This window comes from Phacochoerus africanus, chromosome 11 (genome assembly GCF_016906955.1).
Source record: "Phacochoerus africanus isolate WHEZ1 chromosome 11, ROS_Pafr_v1, whole genome shotgun sequence".
Lineage (NCBI taxonomy): Eukaryota > Metazoa > Chordata > Mammalia > Artiodactyla > Suidae > Phacochoerus > Phacochoerus africanus.
In genome coordinates this window covers 50155576-50177150 of record NC_062554.1, presented here as the reverse complement: position 1 = coordinate 50177150, position 21575 = coordinate 50155576, and the positions used below count along the sequence as shown (strand labels likewise).

The 21575-nt window shown below is 43.7% G+C and overlaps 1 protein-coding gene across 6 annotated transcripts in view; it reads left to right on the top strand.

The window, feature by feature from the left end:
- SCN3B (sodium voltage-gated channel beta subunit 3) overlaps positions 1 to 21575 on the top strand; it is a 76252-nt gene that overhangs the window by 33862 nt on the left and 20815 nt on the right. The window contains exons 1-3 of one of the 6 annotated variants that reach the window (XM_047752981.1): positions 5119 to 5295; positions 12668 to 12760; positions 19438 to 19517. In XM_047752981.1, the coding sequence (XP_047608937.1) occupies positions 19463 to 19517 (55 nt within the window). In that variant the 5' untranslated portion in view covers positions 5119 to 5295; positions 12668 to 12760; positions 19438 to 19462. Of the gene's footprint in view, positions 1 to 5118; positions 5296 to 12667; positions 12761 to 18666; positions 19518 to 21575 lie in introns of those variants that run through there. The other 5 variants (XM_047752982.1, XM_047752983.1, XM_047752979.1 and 2 more) reach the window with 5 other exon arrangements.

Here is a 21575-nt window from a genome sequence, read left to right as displayed (position 1 = left end):
TCCATAGACTCTCATAGATGTGACACTGATTACTCCTGAGATCCCAATCAGCTTTTCAGAGCCTCGCTCAGAATGAATAGCTAAGGATCTCCAGATCCTTGAAGAAAGCTTCCAACCAACTATAAAAAAACAAAACAGATGAAATGGAAGGCAAAGGAAATAGAGACCAAAATATATATTTATATTATGGAGTTCCTGTTGTGGCTCAGAGGTAATGAACCTGACTAGGATCTATGAGGATGTGGGTTTGATCCCTGGCCTCAATCAGTGGGTTAAGGATCCGGTGTTGCCATGAGCTGTGGTGTAGATCACAGATATCGCTTGGATTCTGTGTGGCTATGGCTGTGGTGTAGGCTGGAAGCTGCAGCTTCAAATTGACCCCTAGCCTGGGAACTTCCATGTGCCACAGGTGCGGCCCTCAAAAAAAAAATTACACTTATGATTAATATTCTCGGAGAAGAAAGAGAGGATAGTGTATGAGATAAACTCTCAGCAAACAAGAAAGAGTTCTCAGGAAATAACAATGTGATAGCTCCACATCTCCAGAGATGGACCCGGATGAACTGTCTTCCCGATATCCACACCCTGGCATAGTCCTCTCCCACGTGGAATCTGGTGTGGCCCTGTGACTCTCTCTGACCAACAGGCTGGGACAGAGATGCTGTTGGGCCAGCTTTTAGCCTAAGCCTTAGGGATACCTGCCAGCTTCTGCTTTTGGAAGCCTGAGCTGCTGTAGAAAGTCTGAGTGCTCTGCTGGGGAGACCCCACATGGATCGGTCCTGAGGAGAGAGGAAAGTCCTGAGACCACAGAGGGCAAGAGAGGCTCAGCCCTGCCTATGTCCTACTGGAGTTGTCTTCCCATCATCTGGCCAAGGCAGATGTAAGGAAAAAACTATGCTGGATATTCCAGCCCCATCCACCCCCTGACTGAGAGGGAGACACATGCAAGGTCCCTCGTGAGACAGATGAGCCCCAGTCAACCCACGGAATCATGAAAAATAATCAAATGCTTGCTGTTCTAAACCATTAAGTAACAGATGGTGTGTTATGCAGCAAATATAAAATAATTGCCAACATTTAAAAATTGGATCTGAATGGTATCAGATTTCTTTTTTTTCTTTCTTTCTTCTTTTCTTTTCTTTTTCGTGGCTGCACCTATGGCATGTGGAAGTTCCTGGGCTAGGGCTGGGGGTCGAATTGGAGCTGCAGCTGCCAGCCTACACCAAAGCTTGTGGTAATGCCAGATCCTTAACCCAAGGAGTGAGGCAGGGATCAAACCCACATCCTCACAGACATTATTTTGGGTTCTTAACCCACTGAGCTGCAATGGGAACTTCCAGATTTCTTAATAACAACCTTGAAAGCTAGAAAATAGTTGCATGGTAGCTTGAAAATCCAGGGTGGAGGTGAGGGCTTATTACTTCAATCTACGATTTTACACTTAGTAAAATTAGCCATCAAACATAAGGTTGGATTAAAGAAGATTTCATGCAAGATCTCAAAAATTTACATCCTACGCAACCCTTCTCAGGAAGCAATTGTCACGCATGAGTCAGTGGCATGAAGTTCTCCACAAGGGACAATTTTGCCCTCCAGGGACATTCAGCAATGTCTGGAGACAATTTGGATTGTCACAAATAGAAGAGGGGCTGCTACTGGCATCCAGGAGGTTGAAGTCAGGAACGTTGCTAAATATCCTAATAAAGGCAGGACAGCCTTCTACAACAAAGAATTATCTGGCCCCAAATGTCAATAGCAGTGAAGCTGAGAAATCTTGGATTAAATCAAGAAAGGAGATTTATACTAGGGAATAAAATTTCCAACACAGTGCATTTGGAAAGGAAAGTCCCAGAACTGCAACTGTATTATAGGCTTAGAGGACAGCCAGTCCAAATTGGAAAAGGATCATAAAATGTTCCAGTAGAACTAGAACAGGAAGGGGGAAAAAGGGGGGGTTCCTGTTGTGCAGCGGAAACAAATCAGACTAGTGTCCATGAGGATGCAGGTTCCATCCCTGGCCTCGCTCAGTAGGCTGGGGATCCAGTGTTGCCGTGAGCTGTGGTGTAGGTTGCAGACACGGCTCAGATCCGGCGTTGCTGTGGCTGTGGCACAGGCCAGCAGCTTCAGCTCCAACCCCTAGCTGCAGACCCCTAGCCTGGGAACTTCCATAAGCCTCGGGTGTGGCTCTAAAAAGCAAGCAAGCAAGCAAGCAAGAAAGGAAGCAAAGGGGTGGGGGTGGGGGGACTGGAATGACTGGAATGATATCTGATTATTTGACTATGTGGAAACAGTACTGGGAGGGGAATTGAGTTCTTTTGAAGTAAGTCATCCAACAGCGAGGGGTTGGCCCAGTGATTCAGCCACAGTCAGTGCTCATAAGGCTGAAGTTCACCCCTGCTGCACCCGAAGTGCAGGCTCTGTGTTATCATTTCAAAAACGATTTCCTTCTTCTGTCACTCCATCCACCCTCACAGAGACGTTCTCCATCTCCCACTCTGACTCTCCAAACCCAGACTTGCTCCAGCCTCTCTGACCCTGTTATTTTCTCCATGCTTGGGTTTAGTGAACACACAGCCTCCTTCTACTTAAAAGGTAGCCCACATCCTTGCTCAAGGCATCTTATTTTTCTCCTGTAACTTCCAGAGATTTGACCTACTTACCTCTATTCTCTTTAGCTGCTTCCTTTGGGTTTTCTTTCCATGCCGCATTTCTTCAGCTTATGGAAAAGGATCTCCTGCAGGCAGTGTAGTCTATGCCAGAAGACTAAGGGGCCAGAAGACTAAGGCATTTTTAAAAAATTATTTTTATTTTTCATTTTTTCAGATTCCCTATTTTTTTTAATTTATTTTGAAGCAATTATAGACTCACAGAATTTGCAAGAATCAAGTACAAATAAATAGTCTCACTCTTCAACCAGCTAAATATTCCTATTTCCGTGGTCCTTAGTCTAGAAGCTACCTTAAGAATCGTTGGATTATGCCTCTGTTTTCAGCTGGACAAGTCTCAACAATCCTAAACAAATGAGAGTTTATCAAATTTTTAAATTAAATTTTATTTTTTCCCCAAATAATAAATATACATAATTTTTAATTTTAAAAAATACTTATTTTTATTGAAGTGTAGTTGATTTACAATGTGTTAGTTTCAGGTGTACAGCAAAGTGAATCAGTCATATATATAAATATATATATAACTACATGTATATATATTCTTTTTCAGATTCCTTTCCCTTACAGGTTATTACAAAACATTGAATATAGTTCCCTGTGCTATACAGTAGGTGCTTGATAAATATACATAATTTTAAAGCCAAATAATACTGCAAGGCTTATAACAATAAAAGCTCCCCCTGCTTTTTCCCTCTCAACTCCTAAATTCCATTCCCTCAGGGCAACCACTTGAATCTCTTTTTTAGTCATTTCTTCTATTTTCCTCCGTATAGCAAAACAGTATTATTCCTGTGCTGCTGTATCTTTCTTTATGTCTCAATTTTAGGCATATATATATATATATATTTCCTATTACAGTAGATGAGGGTGTTACACACTCACTCTGAGTTCCCCTTCTCTGTCCTCCCCCTCTGATTCCAGAAGTGATGTTCCAGACATTTAGTAACTGCTAGAGATCATGCAGAACAGTAATTGGCTGCCTGGCCATACCAATGCATATCAGAGAAATAGCACGTTATTTGTTTAAATTGGTAAACAGCCTTGGAGTTCCCTTCATGGCTTAGCGGAAACAAATATGACTAGTAACCATGAGGACGCAGGTTTGATCCCTGGCTTCCCTGAGTGGATTAAGGATCCAGTGTTGCCGTGAGCTGTTGTGTAGGTCACAAATGTGGCTTGGATCTGGCATTGCTGTGGCTGTTGCATGGGCCGGCGGCTACAGCTCCGATTCGACCCCTAGCCTGGGGATCTCCATATGCTGCAGGTGCGGCCCTAAAAATACAAAAAAAACAAACAAAAAAACCCCAATGAAACAAAACAAACAAGCCTAGAATAGTAGAAAAACGCTCAAATTCTGGACACAGACTGCCTCAGTTCAAATCCTACTTCTGCTACTATTTGCTGTGCAACCTCAGGCAAACTGCTTTATTGTGCCTTTGCTGGAAATAATAACAGAATCTGGGGATAATAACAGTGGCTACGCTGTAAAATTTTTATGAGTGTTCAATGAGTAAATATAAATAAAGCACTTGGAACGGTGCTTTACAAAGCCATATGTGTTTGCTATTATCATTATTTTATGATTATGGTATTACTACTACATAAGACCTTCTTGCTGAACCAAGAGAATATGATGATTTTTTTCCTCTTTTATGACCCTGCACTGAATCTGCCCACTCTTCAAAAGAACTCTCAATTCTCCCAATACTGTTTCTACATAGTCAAATAATCAGGTATGGTTCCAGTTCCCCATAGAGGGAGCTCTGCCTGCTTCCTCTGCTCCTCCTGCAACCAAGTCACTGGACGATGAGGAGGACTGTAATCCCTGCCTGTCTCCCATAGAGGGCGGTCTGCCCCTCCCTCAGTTCTCTCTCCACCCGGCCTTGTAATAACAGTCTTCATCAAAACCTCCATTTGCACAGAACCTTTTCTTTTGTTCAAAAACGTTTCACATCTGTGACCTTATTTGAGCCTCATGGTTCATTTGTAAGGTCGTCGGGGAAGGTGTTTTTAAAGGTAAGGGAAATAAGAAATACAGGGGTTTTACAGATTTGTGATATATGGTGCTACATTTCAGGTCTCTGGGCTGTGGCAGTCAACTCTGAAATATGAATTGCGGTCACTTGTTTCCTACTGGACCATATCAACTCTCTGCCACAGATTCTTCTGCAATGTGATGTACAGGGGTTGAGAATTTCAGAGAGAAAAGCTACCAGCAAAATCCAGCCTCACAGAAAGAACTCTGCTTTTCAAGGAGTCAAAATGATGAAGAAAAAACATCTTGTTTGTGGGTTTTATTTTTCTTAAGAAAGGAAAGGGAAATATGTAAATTTCACTCCAACTGGTTTTATGTTTTCAGGTAATTCCTGAGTGTTAGTCATACATGGGTCCTGGATTAATCAGAATTTATTTTTATCTCCTAACCTTCCGTCTGAAGCTTAGAGCGCTGTTCTTTGCCTGCTGGGTGAGGTTGCCATAGAAACCCGTTCAGGGGAAGCAGTAGCTCTTTATGGTGTTGTGACTGCAAGCAGGGACTGAAGCAGACCAGCCACTCCCAGACAGAGAATACTCTGGAACTCGGAAAGTACTCATCCCCTCTACTCCGGGATGTCCTGCATCCAAACAGGTCAGTGTCCAGCCACACAAAAGGAAAGAACCTTTTGCTCCCTGAAGCCTGACCTTCATTAGCCCTCACTGGAGGTTGGCTGGGAAGCCCAGATTAAAATTACCAGCACCAGAGAACACTGCTCTCCTGGAGCTGACATGGAGAAATTCCAGCCAGGGCCAGGGATCAAACCCATGCCACAGCAGCGATCTGAACTGCTGCATACTGCAGTGACCACGCCATATCCTTAACCCGTTACACAACAAGAGCACGCCAATGAACACAGAGTGTGTATGTTATATTTTACGCATTCATGACATACCTAACTTTTCCTTATGTTTTTTGATATTTCTAGGCTATGTGGTTTGTCTGTGAGTTTTTCAAATTGTCACAAATCTCCAGAGTTCCCATTGTGGCTCAGTGGTTAATGAACCCAGCTAGCATCCATGAGGACTCAGTTCAATCCCTGGCCTCACTCAGTGGGTTAAGGATCCAGTGTTTCCATGAACTGTGGTGTAGGTCGCAGACGCGGCTCGGATCCCGAGTTGCTGTGGCTGTGGCGTAGGCCAGCGGCTACAGCTCTGATTGGACCCCTAGCCTGGGAACCTCCATGTGCTGTGGGTACAGCCCTAAAAAGACCAAAAAAAAAAAAAAAATTGTCACAAATCTTCAAAATATTTCCCAATACATTTATTGAAAAAAAAAATCTGCTTATGAGTGGATCATGCAGTCAAACCTGTATTGTTCAAGGATCAGCTGTATATATGATATATATGCAACCCATACCCAGAAGGCCAGAAAGATGGGCTCTTTATCAAGAGGAGTCATAGATTCTTGTGATCCTTCTGGCATTAATTCTCTGGCCCTTCCAGCTTGCCATGTTCAGGCCTAGCACACAAGCCAGGGCCAGAAAGTTATAGGTGTGTACGGAAAATAGCCTTCACCATATAGAGGTGGGTGCTGAGCAGATGGGGTGGGAAGTGAAGGAAGCCATATTGGATGCGTCATTCTAATTATAGTGGGGAACCTTCCCTCTCTCTCTTTGTTGTTGTTGGTTGTACCTGGGGCATGCCAAACTTCCTGGGCCAGGGATGGAACCCTTGCCACAGTGGTGACAACTCGGATCCTTAATCTGCTGCACCATGAGGGAACTCCTGGGGAAACTTCTTAATGAAGAACTCCTGGGGAGCCTTCTTAATGACCTTAGAGTCAAATGCTTTTATGCTGTATCTGACCTCAGTTTCTTACAATTTGTGTTCAAATATTTCTTTTCTTTCCTCTTCTTTTTTTTTTTGTCTTTTTTGTCTTTTCTAGGGCTGCACCTGTAGCAGGTGGAAGTTCCCAGGCTAGGGGTCCAATAAGAGCTGTAGCCGCTGGCCTACGCCACAGCCACAGCAACTCGGGATCTGAGCCGAGTCTGCAACCTACACCACAGTTCATGGAAACACTGGATCCTTAACCCACTGAGCGAGGTCAGGGATCAAACCCGCAATCTCATGGTTCCTAGTCAGATTCATTAACCACTGAGCCACCAGGGACTCCTGAAAACAAATATTTCTGAGTCACTCTTCATCTCTGAGCCTAGGTTTACTTTCAAATCTCTGCTTCCTGGATGTGCCTCCTATTGGTTGGCAAGAGTAGCAAAGTCCAGGTAAAGGTCACAAAGACACCACTTCTGGGGGCAGAATGGAAGTTACACACCTAGAGCTGGGCAGATATGGTGGCCAGTCCATGCCTGGGTCAAGTGCAGTGTTGCCAGGCAGTCCCCTAAGGAATAGTCGCAGTGGAGGATTTGATGCTGTCATCCTTCCCCCTTACCCCCCATCCACAGTTTTTACAAATTCAACCTGTAGAGGCAGCTCCAGTCCAAGTGGACACTCAGAACCAGCCTTGTCTGGTTGGGAGCAGACACTCAGCCATATCCACAGCAGAGGTGACTTCTGAAGAGAATCTAAATAAAGCTCCCAATCGACAGCTGTTCCGAATGCTCATCTTACCTCACTAGACTGGAATGAATTTTGTGCTGTGTTGGAACAGGAACTTCTAGGAAAGCTGTGGATACACTGCCCTTCATTCCACTGAGGGCTGTCAAGTGAGCTGAGCCTAGGGGCTGAGGAGTAGAAGTTGGGGCTTCTCAGTTCCATGTATGAATAAACATTACATTAGCTGGCAAAGAGTGTTAGCTGTTACTCTGCCTCCTTCCTGCCCACAAGGAGAAAGAGGAAAGAGAGAGAGAGAAAGAAAAGAAAAGAAAAAGAAGGATAGAAAAAAGAGAAGGGAGGAAAGAAGTAAGGGAGAAAAAAGGGAAAGAACCAGAAAGGAAGAAAAATGAGGGAGTTCCCATTGTGGCTCAGCGGTAACAAACCTGACTAGTAACCATGAAGATGCGGGTTTGACCCCTGGCCTCTCTCAGTGCATTAAAGATCAGTGTTGCTATGAGCTGTGGTGTAGGTTGCAGCCACAACTCAGATCTCAGATCTGGCATTGCTGTGGCTGTGGTGTAGGCCAGCTGCTGCAGCTCTGATTCGACCCCTAGTCCGGGAACCTCCGCAGCTGCATCCCTGAAAAGACAAAAAAGAAAAAGAAAAATGAAGGACAGAAAGGAAAACAACACAGAAATGAGAAAGTGCTGAACTCCTTTTCCCTCCCTTTACGCTGGTCCTGAAGATGTTGACCGAAGTAGTAGGCCTTTGGTGATGAGATTTAAAGAACCAGTTTCCTTACTCCTAGTTTCCATTTTAATCTACACACAAAAACAGGACCAAGGGTAAGGCACTTTCTGCCCACATAAAAACAAAAGGCATTTTCTCCTCCCTCTGAGATTTGACTCCACCCTCAAGGCCTGGAAGGCTCTCAGGGGACTGCCGGCAGTGCACGGTTGCTTATTTATTGGGTTGTATTTATGCATCATAAATGTTGGTTTGTGTAGAAGGCCTATGATGTTATTAGAGCTCAGCTTCGTCCTTTTATGAATGAACTTCCCCCCCCCATTTTGACTTTATGTCTTTCATTTCTATTAACTGAATGTCTTCTTACTTTCTTCCCACACTAAATCCCTTAGTACTAAGTCTTAAGGGGGGCTGTGTGCTCCACTTCTATTTCCCTGGAAGAGAGGCATTCATTATCCCTGCTCCCCACTGCCATTTTCAGACCATGGTTTTGTCTTCAGGACTCAGTTCAGCTCTTGCTTTATGGAGTTCATACCAGTCATTATGGCACTCCTGCACCCTCTTCAAAGTTCTCTGCCAACTTCCCTAGAATTCACCATCTTCTTCAGTGACTTCTCCGTCTGAGAATGGCTGTTCTCTCTTCTTATCCCCTCCATTGCCTCCATGAAGGTCAATAATCCATGCTCTGGTTGCCACTGTGCTGTGGGTTTGATGCCTGGACCAGGAACTTCCTCACACTGTGGGGACATCAGGGAAAAAAAAAAAAAAAAGTTCTGCCAACTTTCAATCCAGTCCAGCTCAACATTTAGTGAATTTAGTAAAGAATCGTTGACTTACTGGAGTTCCCGTCGTGGCGCAGTGGTTAATGAATCTGACTAGGAACCATGAGTTTGCAGGTTCGATCCCTGCCCTTGCTCAGTGGGTTAATGATCTGGCGTTGCCGTGAGCTGTGGTGTAGGTCACAGACGCGGCTCGGATCCCAAGTTGCTGTGGCTCTAGTGTAGGCTGGCAGCTACAGCTCCGATTCGACCCCTAGCCTGGGAACCTCCATATGCCTTGGGAGCGGCCCAAGGAATGGCAAAAAGACAAACAAACAAACAAAAAAAGAATTGTTGACTTACTGACGTGGCTATGAACTTGAAATCTCTCCCTCGGTTTCTTTCTTTTGAATGCCTTAACTATCTATCTTGATTTTATTGCTTTGCAGTAATATTTGCTTGTTGGAAAAAATCATTCAAATTTGTACAAAAGTATATATCAAAAAAATGGAGTTATCCTGATCTCCTTAATAGCAATGTCCTCATCTTCAATGCAGCCTGGTCACTTAAGCAGCACCCCCACTATGCAGACTTGCTTATCCTGAAGATGTCAACCCCCCAAATATCCTCTTCGGCAATGATCTTCTACCCTTCCTTCTCTCTCAATTGAGTGCACCTCCTAAAATTGCTTCTTATTGTCATCACCAGTCACTCTGATTTGTTATTGTCTTTTTCTAGCTTCTCTGTTTGACTTGGCATGTAATTAACCATTTCACAAACACTAACTACCATTCCAGGATGCCGCAAAACTTTGAACTTCTGCTCCACTCCCAGCCTTCAGGAAGAGTTGCCAAGTGTTACTGGAAAAAGCCTTGAAGATTCATCACAGATCTATTTGTTGGGTTGACAGATACTCACATCTGATTTCACTCACCTTTTATTAATTAATCATCCCACTTCCTAGAGGCTTCTCTTTTGTTTTCCTCAAGGCTTCAGTTCTGCCCAACTTCCCACCCCTAACATGACTTTTCAGCCTGTTTCACGGATATATAATCTCTCATTTGAGCATCTTCAAATTCATTTCTTCCTACCTCAACATCTCTGTGTATCCTTCCTCTTTCTCTTCTTCTTTCTCTAAATCTCAGGTTAACTCCTCAGCCTTCCTTCTTGGTACTGAGTTCCTGCATCAGTTATTTCCCTTTTCTTGCACCTTCTGTTTTTCCCTCTGAGTTGACTTCTAAGCTTCTGCCCATCTGACCTTCCCTAAGAAAATCCTAAAGTTTCCTCTCATCACTTTCCTATCTCTCTTTCATTCCCACTATCAAATGCTTTGAAAGTATAGTCAACCAATCACACCCACTAGTTTTGTACCAGCACCTCTTGCTTAACCTCTTCCATTTTGTACTGCCCCCCTCTCTCCTCCATTGAAACTCCTCCTGAGGTCATCAGTGCTTTCCTAATTACCGAGTCTCACAGGCAGTTTTCCCCATTCACTCCCGGCTGCATCATCCATTGGTGTGAGACAGTCCCTCTCTTTACCCCCTGACACAACACTATTTTGATCTCCTCCTGTCACTTCGATCACACTTTTTCCATCTCTGTCCCCTGTCCCACCGTTTTCTCCACCCTCCTAAATTAAGATAGCTTCAGATCTCCTATCTCTTTATAATCTCCCTTTCAAATATCCATTCCCATTACTTCAATTATCACTCCATGCGAATGACTTTCCAGTCGTGATCACCAACTGATGATCTCTTCTAAGGACTAAATTTAGATGTCCAGATAACCTATCAGTATCTGAAACACAGCATATACCAAGCAAGATCCAATATCCATCCATTTTCCCCCCTAAGTCACTCCTAATGGCATAAACATTTTCCCCATGGACCATGACTAGAGTGACCTTTCCTCCTTTGCCCCACATCTGGGCATTTGCCAAATCCCATGAATTATACCTTCACGTTTTCTCCCCAATCAGACCCCTCCTACTCCCTACATCGGCCCTTCCTTCCCTCTTACTATATCAACTGCAATTATTTCTCTTATTTTTCCTATTCAGTATCTCCTATTCTACCAGATTAATTTTCCTAAACTCATTTCATATCACCTGACTCACATGCTTTAAAATCTCCCATTAAATCAACTATAACAAAAAAAAATCTCCCATGGTCCCAATTATCTCTCGAACTAAGTATAAACTTCTGCAGTAGGCCTTGAAGAATATTAACTTATTTTTCCAGCATTACCCACCATTATTTCTCTAAATGTGTCCAGTGTTCAGATAAACTAAATCATTCACTTTCTTCATCTCAGGTGTGAAACTTTTCTGCTTCAATGCTTTTGCTCATGTTGTTCTCCTGTCAAGAACATCTTGATTTTCAGTCACTTCCTGCTGAAATCCTATCTTTGCTTTGGGAAAGTTTAAATGTACCTTTTTCATGTTCCTTTTACTGCTTGAGATGTAAACTGCCTTTCATCTGGTCTATATTTTACTCTTAATCTACTTTGTATCATAACCGTTTGTGAACATACCATGTTCTTACCGCTGATGTCTTTTCTTCACTACAGATTGTGTCTCTAATACTATTTTTAGAGTTCCCAATGTGGCTTAGCAGGTTAAGAGGCTGACGTAGTGTGCAACATTGCGTCTGTGAGAATGCAAGTTCAATCCCTGGCCTCACTCGGTAGGTTAAGGGCCCGGCCTTGCCACAAGCTGAGGCATAGGTCACAGATGCAACTCAGATCTGGTGTTGCAGTTGCTGTGGTGTAGACTGGCAGCTGTAGCTCCGATTTGACCCCTATAGCCCGAGAACTTACATATGTTGCAGGTGTGGCCCTAAAAATAATAAAATAATTAAAAAATTAAAAAACACTATTTTCCAAGTACTGTGCTTGTTTCTGCAGATTCAAAGATAAATAAAAATTTCCTAATTTCCCTGGGAAATTCAAACCGCCCTTACCCAAGGGACAATTGTATTATGTTTCTCATTCACCCAGAAGATGAGTGAGATCCTATTGTTACTCCTTAAAGGGTGGAAAACAGAAAGTAGAGCCCCCTACATGTTTATGGCAAGGGAGAGTGTGTCTGCAAATCCTCGTATCGGAATCCTGGATGCAAATCTTTGTTCTAGAAGGGAGACCACAGAGGTGATGGAGACAGACCCCAAAGCACCAGGCTATTTGGCGAAAGCAGTGGTAGGAGTGTGTTCTCTGGTTGCTGAGGGAGCCATCTCCAGCAAGGAGTGGGAGCAGGAAAGAATAAGTCTGAAGGCATGATGAAGGAACTTGGCAGCTACTCAGCTCAGACAGATTTTTCTCAGAATGACTTCATTAATTATTCCGAAACACAAAATCTGGTGCTATGCCTTTCCCAAACATTAGGCATAGCCACATGTTCTTGCAAGTACTTACAGAAAGGCAATAACTTTTAGAAGCTATGTTATTGTTTCATACAGTATGGAAATAGATGCCCATCCCTTATTCTCCTTCAAGTCTTAGAGTTAGTCCATTAAGCTCTATCTGGCCATGTACAGCTGCTGGGGAAATCTGGATGCATGGGTGTGGTGAATGAGGAATATCAAAGAACTGAAAACGGAAAATTGTTGCTTCTGCTGTACACATTCAAGTTGAATGGCCAAGTCATTTAACATCTCTTGAGTTTAGTTTCCTGCAAAGAAGATAGTAATAGTGTCTACTCCTTGTTGATGACAAAAGGAGAAGAAAATAATATTTATTAAGTTTGTACTAAGAGCCAGGCATTGTGCCAGGTGATTTATATGTTGAATTCATTTAATTGTCATAAATAGCTCTGGGTAAATAGTATTATTATCCTCATTTTATGGCCAAAGAAACTAATGCTCAGAGGAATTAAATAACTTGCCCAAGATTACAGAGGTGACAAGGAGAGTATCCAGGATAAACCTGTCTGATCCCAAAGATATCACTCTTTTTTATTACTCCATTTAGCCCAAAATCACGACCTGACTTGAAAATGGCAGGGTCATTCAGTGGAAAGTGCCTCAAATTAAGAACCAGCTGAGTGCCACCTGCAACTACAAGGTAAGCCTTTCAGAGCACGCATTCATTCCCAATCTAATTTTCTCTTCTCTGGGAAATTCTACTCATCTACTCAAATATTACCTATTTCAAAACTTTCCCAGCTGTCTCCTCACTCCTCCGCCACAGGACATAATCTATGATTACATCTTCAAGGGCTATGTATATGATAGCCCTTGCCAAGAGGGAGAAGGGATGGACTGGGAATCTGGGGTTAATATATGCAAACTATTACATTTGGAATGGATAAGCAGTGAGGTCCTAGTTGTCTAGCACAGGGAACTATATCCAGTCTCTTGGGATAGACTCTAGTGGAAAATAATATAAGAAAGGAAATGTATGTCTATGTATGATTGGGTCACTTTGCTATACAGCAGAAGTTGGCTCAACATTGTAAATCAACTCTACTCTAATAATTTACAAAAGATTGTTGTGAGGATTAAAGACATTAATCCATATGAAGAACCTAACATGGTTTGGGCCAAAGTGTGCCTTCAAATACCATGATGATGAGATAATGATGTTGATGGTGATAATGATGATAGAGGCGATGGTAATCATGAAAAGCTGATTATTTCTCATCCTCTGAAGTTAACAGCTGAGCACATCTCTCTAAGGATTAAAAAAAAAAAAAAAACCTAGAAGGAGCCTAACACTTCTTGATTTTTTAGGACAGTTACAAAATCCAAAACATATCCACATACACAATATTTCACTTGTGCTCCCAGCACCTCTGAGAGGCAGACAATTAGAGAAACAGAATTGGTTCAGAGAGGTTCAGTGACAATGTCAGTACCATTAAGGATAGAACGAGGCACAGGACACAAGTCTCCTGTCCCAGACTTGGGCTTCATTATGCAGTTTCTGTCTCCTCTTTTTCAATAATGTTTCTGATGAGCATTGAGTCCTGTCCCAAATATCAGGACAACTCATATTTATAGGCAGCAAAGATAAAAATGATACTTATTTCTCCAAGAGAATTTTTCTTTCTACCTAGCCTGAGAGCTCCAGAAACACGGATGCTAAAAATGCAGAAAAAATTATGCCAGGCTAATAGTAACAATTGAAATATATTAAACTCTTCTTCCAAGGCACCTGAAGTACCTTATCACCAATTGTATTTTCTCTTTTCCCTTTCAAATGTTTGGATTATCGTAACAACCTATTGACAGCTTCCTCATTGATGTGTAGCCATGAGTTTCCAGGGGATTGGTTAAGAGCAGGGTAACACTGGCTTTTTTTGTACACAGGGTGTGTTATGACTGGTGGGGGAGGGGTCCTCTTGGGTGTCAGGAAAGTTCTGGCTTCCCTAATCATTCAGGTGGAATTCGATTCTATTCAACAGACATTTTTGGCCCCATCTCACCTGTCAGGGTCTCTGCCCTGTGCAGCTGCAGAAAGAGATTGCATAGTCCGGTTACCATGTCACTGTTTCCTGTTCTAATCCCAAACATCCCTTGGCTGATGACAATAAGCACATAGCTGGCAGGAGAATAAGGAATGATGTGGGGAAGCCCGATATCTCTCAGGTCCATATGTGCTTTTGGCTACGCTTTTAAATAAACAGGCTTCCCCCCCTCATCCCATGGGGTGTGCACTATTTTTCAAAATCCACTTCGAATAGCAGAAGCAGGTCACTTGACTTGCCTACCCTGGGCTCTGATTTCTGCATCTTGACTCTAAGTTCAGGCATGTGTTGATCTTGAAATACTTCTCCTTGATGCATCTCTGTATCAAGAAGGACCCCAGGGTGATTCCAGGCTGGTTCTCCTGTCCTCAGTTCCGCTGACCCTTCCCACGCCTTACTCTCTGAATAATTTTGCTTCCTATTCTACCAAGATCTCTCTGCCTGTCTGTCTATCTGTATATCTATCTATCTAAGGTCTCATACTTTGTCTTTACTCACAATGTCACTGCCACTACTGTTACTAATTTTTCCCCTGTGCTCTTAGTGAAATGGCTTTCTTTCCTCAGGAAAACAAACTTCTCCATGCATAGCTCAGACATCATTCCTTTTTCCCTATCAGAGACATTCCTTCCTTCCACCTCAAAAGTCTCTGAAAACCTCAGGCTCCCTATTCCTCCCTCCTCTTCCCCAATCTCAGAGCACAATTAGCTGAAGTCCCCTCCAAGGAGGAGGGTCCCCCAAGTCTAGATCTTATCTCTTCCCTGCATCTTTCTGGACCTTCTCCCATTCCTCTACTTTTTTTCCTGTTCTCTCTATTGATTATGGCTTCAATGCTTCACTCTTTCCACACTGTCCTCACTCAGTCCTCCAGCCATTTATTCATTCATTCAGGATTCATAGAGCATCAAATATCTGCCTGGTACCAATCCAGGCATAGCGGTCCCACAGGGAACAGAGCAAACAAGGATGCTTTCATGGAGCTTACACCCTGAGAGGAAGAAACAGAAAATAAGCAAGTACATAAATGTAAAATAAGATAATTATGGATAGTGAGAGAAGAAGAGAAGAGCCAAAAAGTGGGTAATGAGATAGAGAGTAGCTTCAGGTGTGGGAAGTGGGTAGGAAGTTTAGAAAGTGTGTCTGAGAAAAAGTCACTTGAGGCAAGACCAGAATGAATAAGAAACCAGCCATAGAATGAAGAGCATTCTGGGTAGAGGGCAGGTCTGGTGCAAAGGCTCTATTATGGGAAAGAGCTTGATAAGTTTGAGGTACATTTTTTAAAAGTCAAGTGTAACTGGAACATTGTGGACAAGACAGAGAAGGGTAGACATGAGTGTCAAGAGATAGGCAGGCTCAGAGCAGGCCTTGCTAGACCGCAATGAGGATTCTAGATTTTATTAGTTTATTATTCAGTGAGATGCTATTGAAGAGCTTTAAGCAAGAAAGGTGCATGATATCTTGGAATACAGAGCGTGTCTGGCTACTGTTTATAGAGTAGAAACTAAGTTTCACTATCAACTCTAAGGGGAAGATAATCATCAAATTGGAAAAGGTTAAAAAAAAGCCCCAAAGTCAAACAAATAACAACAGCCCCCTCAAAAAAAACCCCCAAAAAACCCAACAAGAGCAAAAAAGGATTGAAATCGAAATGGCAGAAAGAAAGAGGAAAGAGTAACTTAATTCAAATGAGTTAAAACCTCTCAGAACAATGCCAGATGTACTTTAGGGAACTTAAGGTACTTGTGAAAGTGACTGAACGTTACTGCCAAAAATCAAAGGAAATGTCAGAAGACTGAAAAGACCAAATGCTCCTGTTTTCAATAGAGGAGAGACAGGGGAAGCGGTTTACGCAAACTAGAAGCAAGTACATCGTTCTTAAAATCTCATGTAAGGTTCTCAAAGTGACTATGTAAAATGGGGTTTGTAAACATTTAGAGAAGAACACTGTGATGAAAGACAATCGGCACAAATAGGCATAAGAAAAACATGTAAGATTAAGCTAGTTCCTGCTGCAGTAGTGTAGTGGTTGATAGAATTACCAGACTGAAAATATATCATTCTTTGTATTTGGGTGAGGCTTTCAATAAAATCATAGAATCTCAAAGATAATTGGAACTTTATCAATAATCTATTCCTACTTTCTAACCTACAGAATTTTTTTTTTCTACAACAGCCCATTAATTCTTTGGATAACAACTACTTGAACAGAATAAATGGTAATTCATTCTAGTTTGGAATAACTTGAAATATATTGATGAAAATCTGTTTCTGTATATAAACCTTAGATCCTACCTCTCCTCTGGATCATTGTAAGTCTAATTCGTCTCATATATACCCCTTGTTTTCAATTTTCAGAATGTGTGAGGGAGGAAAAAGTAGGGAGATTTGCTTGGGTATTTATTTGTCTCATTAGTCAAACTAGAGTGAGGTCTCTAAAACCATGCTAAAGAACTCGTCTTTGTTTTTTCTGTCCATTAAAAAATATATATCTATATTTGGGTCAAGTGATCATCAAGCCAGAAATAAAACAAAACTAGAGATGTCAGATGATTAAATCTACATTCAATACAAGTGTTACTAGCAGGTGATAATTGGTTAAAACGAATACATTTTAACAGCAGTAATTACAGAGGTTTTCTCCCAAGATTCCCTGTATAAGTACAGGATGACTTGGCAACAGGTTGAGTGAAAAATACTTAAGGATTTTAATTGACCGTAGCTCATTATAAGTGAGCTATGGCAAATGTGGCTGAAGAGACATAAGCAAGTGTGGCCATGATTCCTCTGGATTTATGTTGGTCAGTCCTCCACAGGAAGCATTAGCTCCTGTTCTGGATGTCACTTGGAGAACCATGCAGACAAACTAAAAATCCTTCCGAGAAAGTGCCAGGGAGTTGAGGGTTGGAAACAACTAAGAAATATGCTGGAAGAAACTTATGAAGCGTAGCTCCCCCAAAAAGGCTGGAGTGGGGTGTGGGGAAGCATAGCGTTCTCTCTCTCTCTTTTCATCTTTTTAGGGCTGCCCCCATGGCACATGGAGGTTTCCCAGGCTAGGTCGAATTGGAGCTGCAGCCACTGGCCTACACCGCAGCCACAGCAACGCCAGATCCGAGCCATGTCTGCGACCTGTACACCACAGCTCATGGCAACACCGTATCCTTAATCCACTGAGCAAGGCCAGGGATCGAACCCTCATCCTCCTGGATGCTAGTCAGATTTGTTTCTGCTGAGCCACGATGAGAGCTCCCAAGCATAGCTGTTTTAAGGAAAACAGTTTGCGGACAACTTAATGGAGGAAGGAGGAGTGTACAGAATTCGATGGAATATAAACATTTTTAAACATTAGAAGGGACTGACTCATGAGGTAGTAAGCTCTCATCACTGACAAAGGCCGAGCATGTGTATCAGGAATGTCCTTGGAGGATTCAAGAATTGCAAAGGAAGTTGAATTAAGTCGAGTTTTAACTTCTCATCCAAGTCTAACACACTGTGATTCTTTGGTCTTCAAAGAAACATAGAGTTTATGGCGTGGTGGCTCCCTGCCCAGGAAGAAGGACATTCAGTTGCTCTGTGACATGTTAGGAGAGAGAATTTCCTGAGGATGGTTCACTTACAGTCAGCTGTTCCTCTGCTGTTCTTTTTTGGTATATCAATGTCAAACTTCCCCTTTTGGAAAGGGAGCAGTAGGGAATGAGAAGGGAGAAGAAGTTCTTGTATTAATCTTTCACTTCAGTTCCAGGCATTCCTAATCTATTATGTCAATTTGAGTTAATAACTAAATTTAAAGGGTCAGGTTTCCCTGCCAGAGATGGGGTGGGGCATTGAAACAGCTGCTAGGCACTAGGGTGAGGCTAATGGTTGGAAGAAACCAAACCACAGCATGTTTTTAAACTTAAAAAAAAAAAAGTGATTAGCTCAAGAGGGAGTTTCCCCACCTCCAAGTGTTGCACTGATATTTAATTCACCTCACCGGGTGAGGAGGTGAACGTGGAAACAGGTGTGCCGCACTCCTACCCCACTTCTAAGCAGGTATTATTTTTCTGCGTTCAGTGTGCCCAGAACCAATTAATCAAGGCTAGACGAAGGATATACCCGGAGAACAGGAGGGGATGGGGTCGGGGGAGAGAAGCTGGGAGCCATGTACAGTGTACATAGCAGATGACATCATTGCCTGAAAGAGATTCGGCCCTCCTCTTCCCGGAGCTGGAGGCGAGCATGTCTGTATAGGAGCAGGAGTGGTGAATTGGTGGGAGGAGGCGTGCCCGTGTTGAGAGGAGAGGTGTGAGATGTGACAGGGAGACCTGGAGACAGCCCGCAAGCAGAGAAATCGCGGGGGCTGAGGTGTTTGCGCCGCTCGGAGCTCCGCCCCCAGCTCGGCCGCCGGGATCGGCCCTGGGAGGGGCACGCCTGTTTGGGGGTGGGGAGTGTTGCACGAGGGGGTGGGTCTGTGGTGGCTGTGGGGGTGGAGAGCCGCCTGCGCATGTCAAGGCTGACAGAGCATACACGGTCAAGGGGGCCTGGAGAAGGGCAGCTGGTCACTAGCCACACAGGGTCGGGGCCCCGGCTCGATTCCCGGGAGCTCCGGAAGAGGGGCCCACCCCCACCCCACCGCCCCACCTCTGAAATCGCCAGCCAAACAGGAGCTTCCTCCTCCTTCCCGGCCCCTCCGGACTTCTCCGGGAAGCCTCAGCGGTTGTGGACGGGAACGAATTTTGTAGCTCAGACGGCGGCCCCGGAGGCTTCGGGTGTGAGGGCACGCCCAGCCGGAGAAGCCGGCCAGGGCGGAGGAAGCTGGAGCTCCCGGGTCTGGGTGGATCCAAGGTCGGAGCGTAGCTATTCGTAGGGAGGTGAGAGGTGGATCAACATGGACCCCTTCGACAGCCCAGCCGCCTAGAGCCGGCCTGCTGCTCACTTCGGAGCTGAGCTTTCCCCGAGGCGCAAACAAGAGAAGCTGCGGAGCAACTGAATTGGAAGTTCCGGGGTGGGCGGGGAAGGTACTGTCCGTGGTGCTGAGCCGAATCCCAGCAACGGGCTCCAGGGAGAGAGGCGCGCCAAGCTGCTGCTCGGCTCCCTCGAATGAGGGCGGTCTGTAGGGTGGCTTGGAGCTGAAACCCCCGCCCGGCTCAAGAAGCCCTCAGAGCTTCCCCGGTCACCGGCACTTGGCCATTATTTCAGTCAGAAAGTCGCCCCCTTGGGGCAGTTCGTCCCAGAGGGTTTCCTCGAAAGTATCCGAGAGGGAGCAATTGTTGACCCAGGGAATCTCTCTGTTTAGCCCAGGAAGCCACCTGCCGAAGAAGATGCCTGCCTTCAACAGCTTGTTTCCCCTGGCTTCCCTCGTGCTCATCTTGTGGGGTAAGTACTGGCACCCTGCCATGCGACATGCAGGTAACAGTAATAATGCTAACAAGAATAACACTGATGTCGTTGGTGACAAAAAAAGGAGCCTGGTTGGCTTCCCTCTGTGCATGTCTGCCAGACATGGGATCCAGAGGGGTTCCATGAGAGCTGGGATTTTGAGATGGGAAAAAGGCCTCCCCAGTGCCCAGCTGCTTTATTCCTAAACCTCCCTTGGTGGTTTTTCCACCCTTCCTCCCGTTTCCTGTTAATTCCAAAGTATTCTTTCCCTTTCCCGTTGCTGAAAGAGAATGCAATCACATTCATTATAAAAAAAATCTTGGTTGCAATTAATTTCGTTTCTTAATGTGGAGTCATTGGAGCTTCAAATTAATTTTTATGTATTAAAAAACCAGAGGCATGTATTTTGAGAGTGAAAATAGTTGTTGATCTACCTGTTTAATTTTAATAAGGGAAACAGGCTTCAGCCATTTGCAGCTACATATTAGATATATAGGCACCTGAGAATTGTATCTTCTTTTTCCTAAACATGTGGAGCTAAGGTGCTTTGGTGTTTGGGGAGCTTTTTTTTTTTTTTTTTTTTTTTGCCTTCAGCAATAAATAGGTTTTTGCTTATCTGCTGTGAAGGGGTGAGGTGACCTTCTCTCTCCAAATAAGGGAGTCCTATACTTGTTACAGTAAGGCTGAGCAGAGCGGTATTAGAGATGGGCTTGGAGTGGGGTGCCTGCATGTGTGTAGTGGGAGTTAATGAGTCTACATGTATGTCTGAATATGCGATTGAGAAAATGCTTTACTGTGTATCCCTCAGTGTTTGAATGTGTGTGCTAGTGTATGTCTGAGCATGTTAGTATAGGCATCGAAATGGATTGATGAGGATGTAGTACTGTGTGTGTGTATGTGTGTGTGTGATGTGTATTTGTGTAGTTCTGGGCATCTCAGTCTTGGTGACTTTGATTAGATCCTCAGGTCAAATATATTTGATACATTGCTTTACATAATCTTAGCTACCTTCCTCTATGCTAAAAATAAAAAACCAGGATAATTAGATGTGAGTGTGCATACCTGCCTTATTAAAACTGGGGATGTGTTCTATGGTTGGCATGGAACTTAGTCTGCCAGTGCAGTGGCAGATAATGCTGATCAGATCTGAATCGCCTCTTTACCTTAGTATCACTTTATTAAGCCTCCAGGACTAACTATGGTTGCCAGCATTATCTGGATTTTGCATGTGACCAGAAGCAGAGCCAAGCTTCCTGTTGAACAAAATGCCGATGAGACAGGCTGGGAAGGACAAAGGGGGAGAGTAATGCCAGTCCCAAAGGCAGATTAACCGCCATCCATCCCCAGTAGAGTAGACCAGACCTGAAGATAAAGCAGACATAATAGGTTGCCAATGATCTCACCTGCCTTGAGGACTTAAGGCTGAGATTTATTTCCCCAGGGGAGGCTAAGACTAGGGACCTGAGGCTTAGGAGCAGTGAATTTAGCTGCATGAGAAAGAATGTGGGTAAAGCAATGGGAGATGATGTAGAGAGGGTTGGCGTGAGATTCTACAGGGTCTTTCTTCCCAAATTCTAATCTAAGTTTTTAGCATCCTTGCCTGAATTCTAGTAGAGGGGGAGAACATACTATAGTCTAAACACCTCTTGAGAATTTACAAAGCCTAGATTGGAGTCTTAGCTCTGCCACTAGCTTGCTATGTAATAACCTTAGAATAGCTGGTTCCTCATATACACGTTTTTTGGAGATACATAAGTTTGGCAGTTGGGGCAGATGATATCTAACATCTCTTTTAACTACACAATTGGAATGTTAGGGAAATATTTACAGAATACTGCTAAAATTGGCAGAGTGCCCAGTCCTCCTCCCTGATCCTCAGTCTCCCTGCAAAAAACGTTTGGAAGAAGTGTACATATTACACCTATCCTTGTCCATCCTCAGCTTTTCAACATTGGCTCACCAAATTCAGAAGCCACAGAAGGGAAAGAGGGATGATTCAGGAAGCCTTGCCATTAAATGTAAGAGAGAGGGCCTTTGCTTCACGAATGCAGTTTC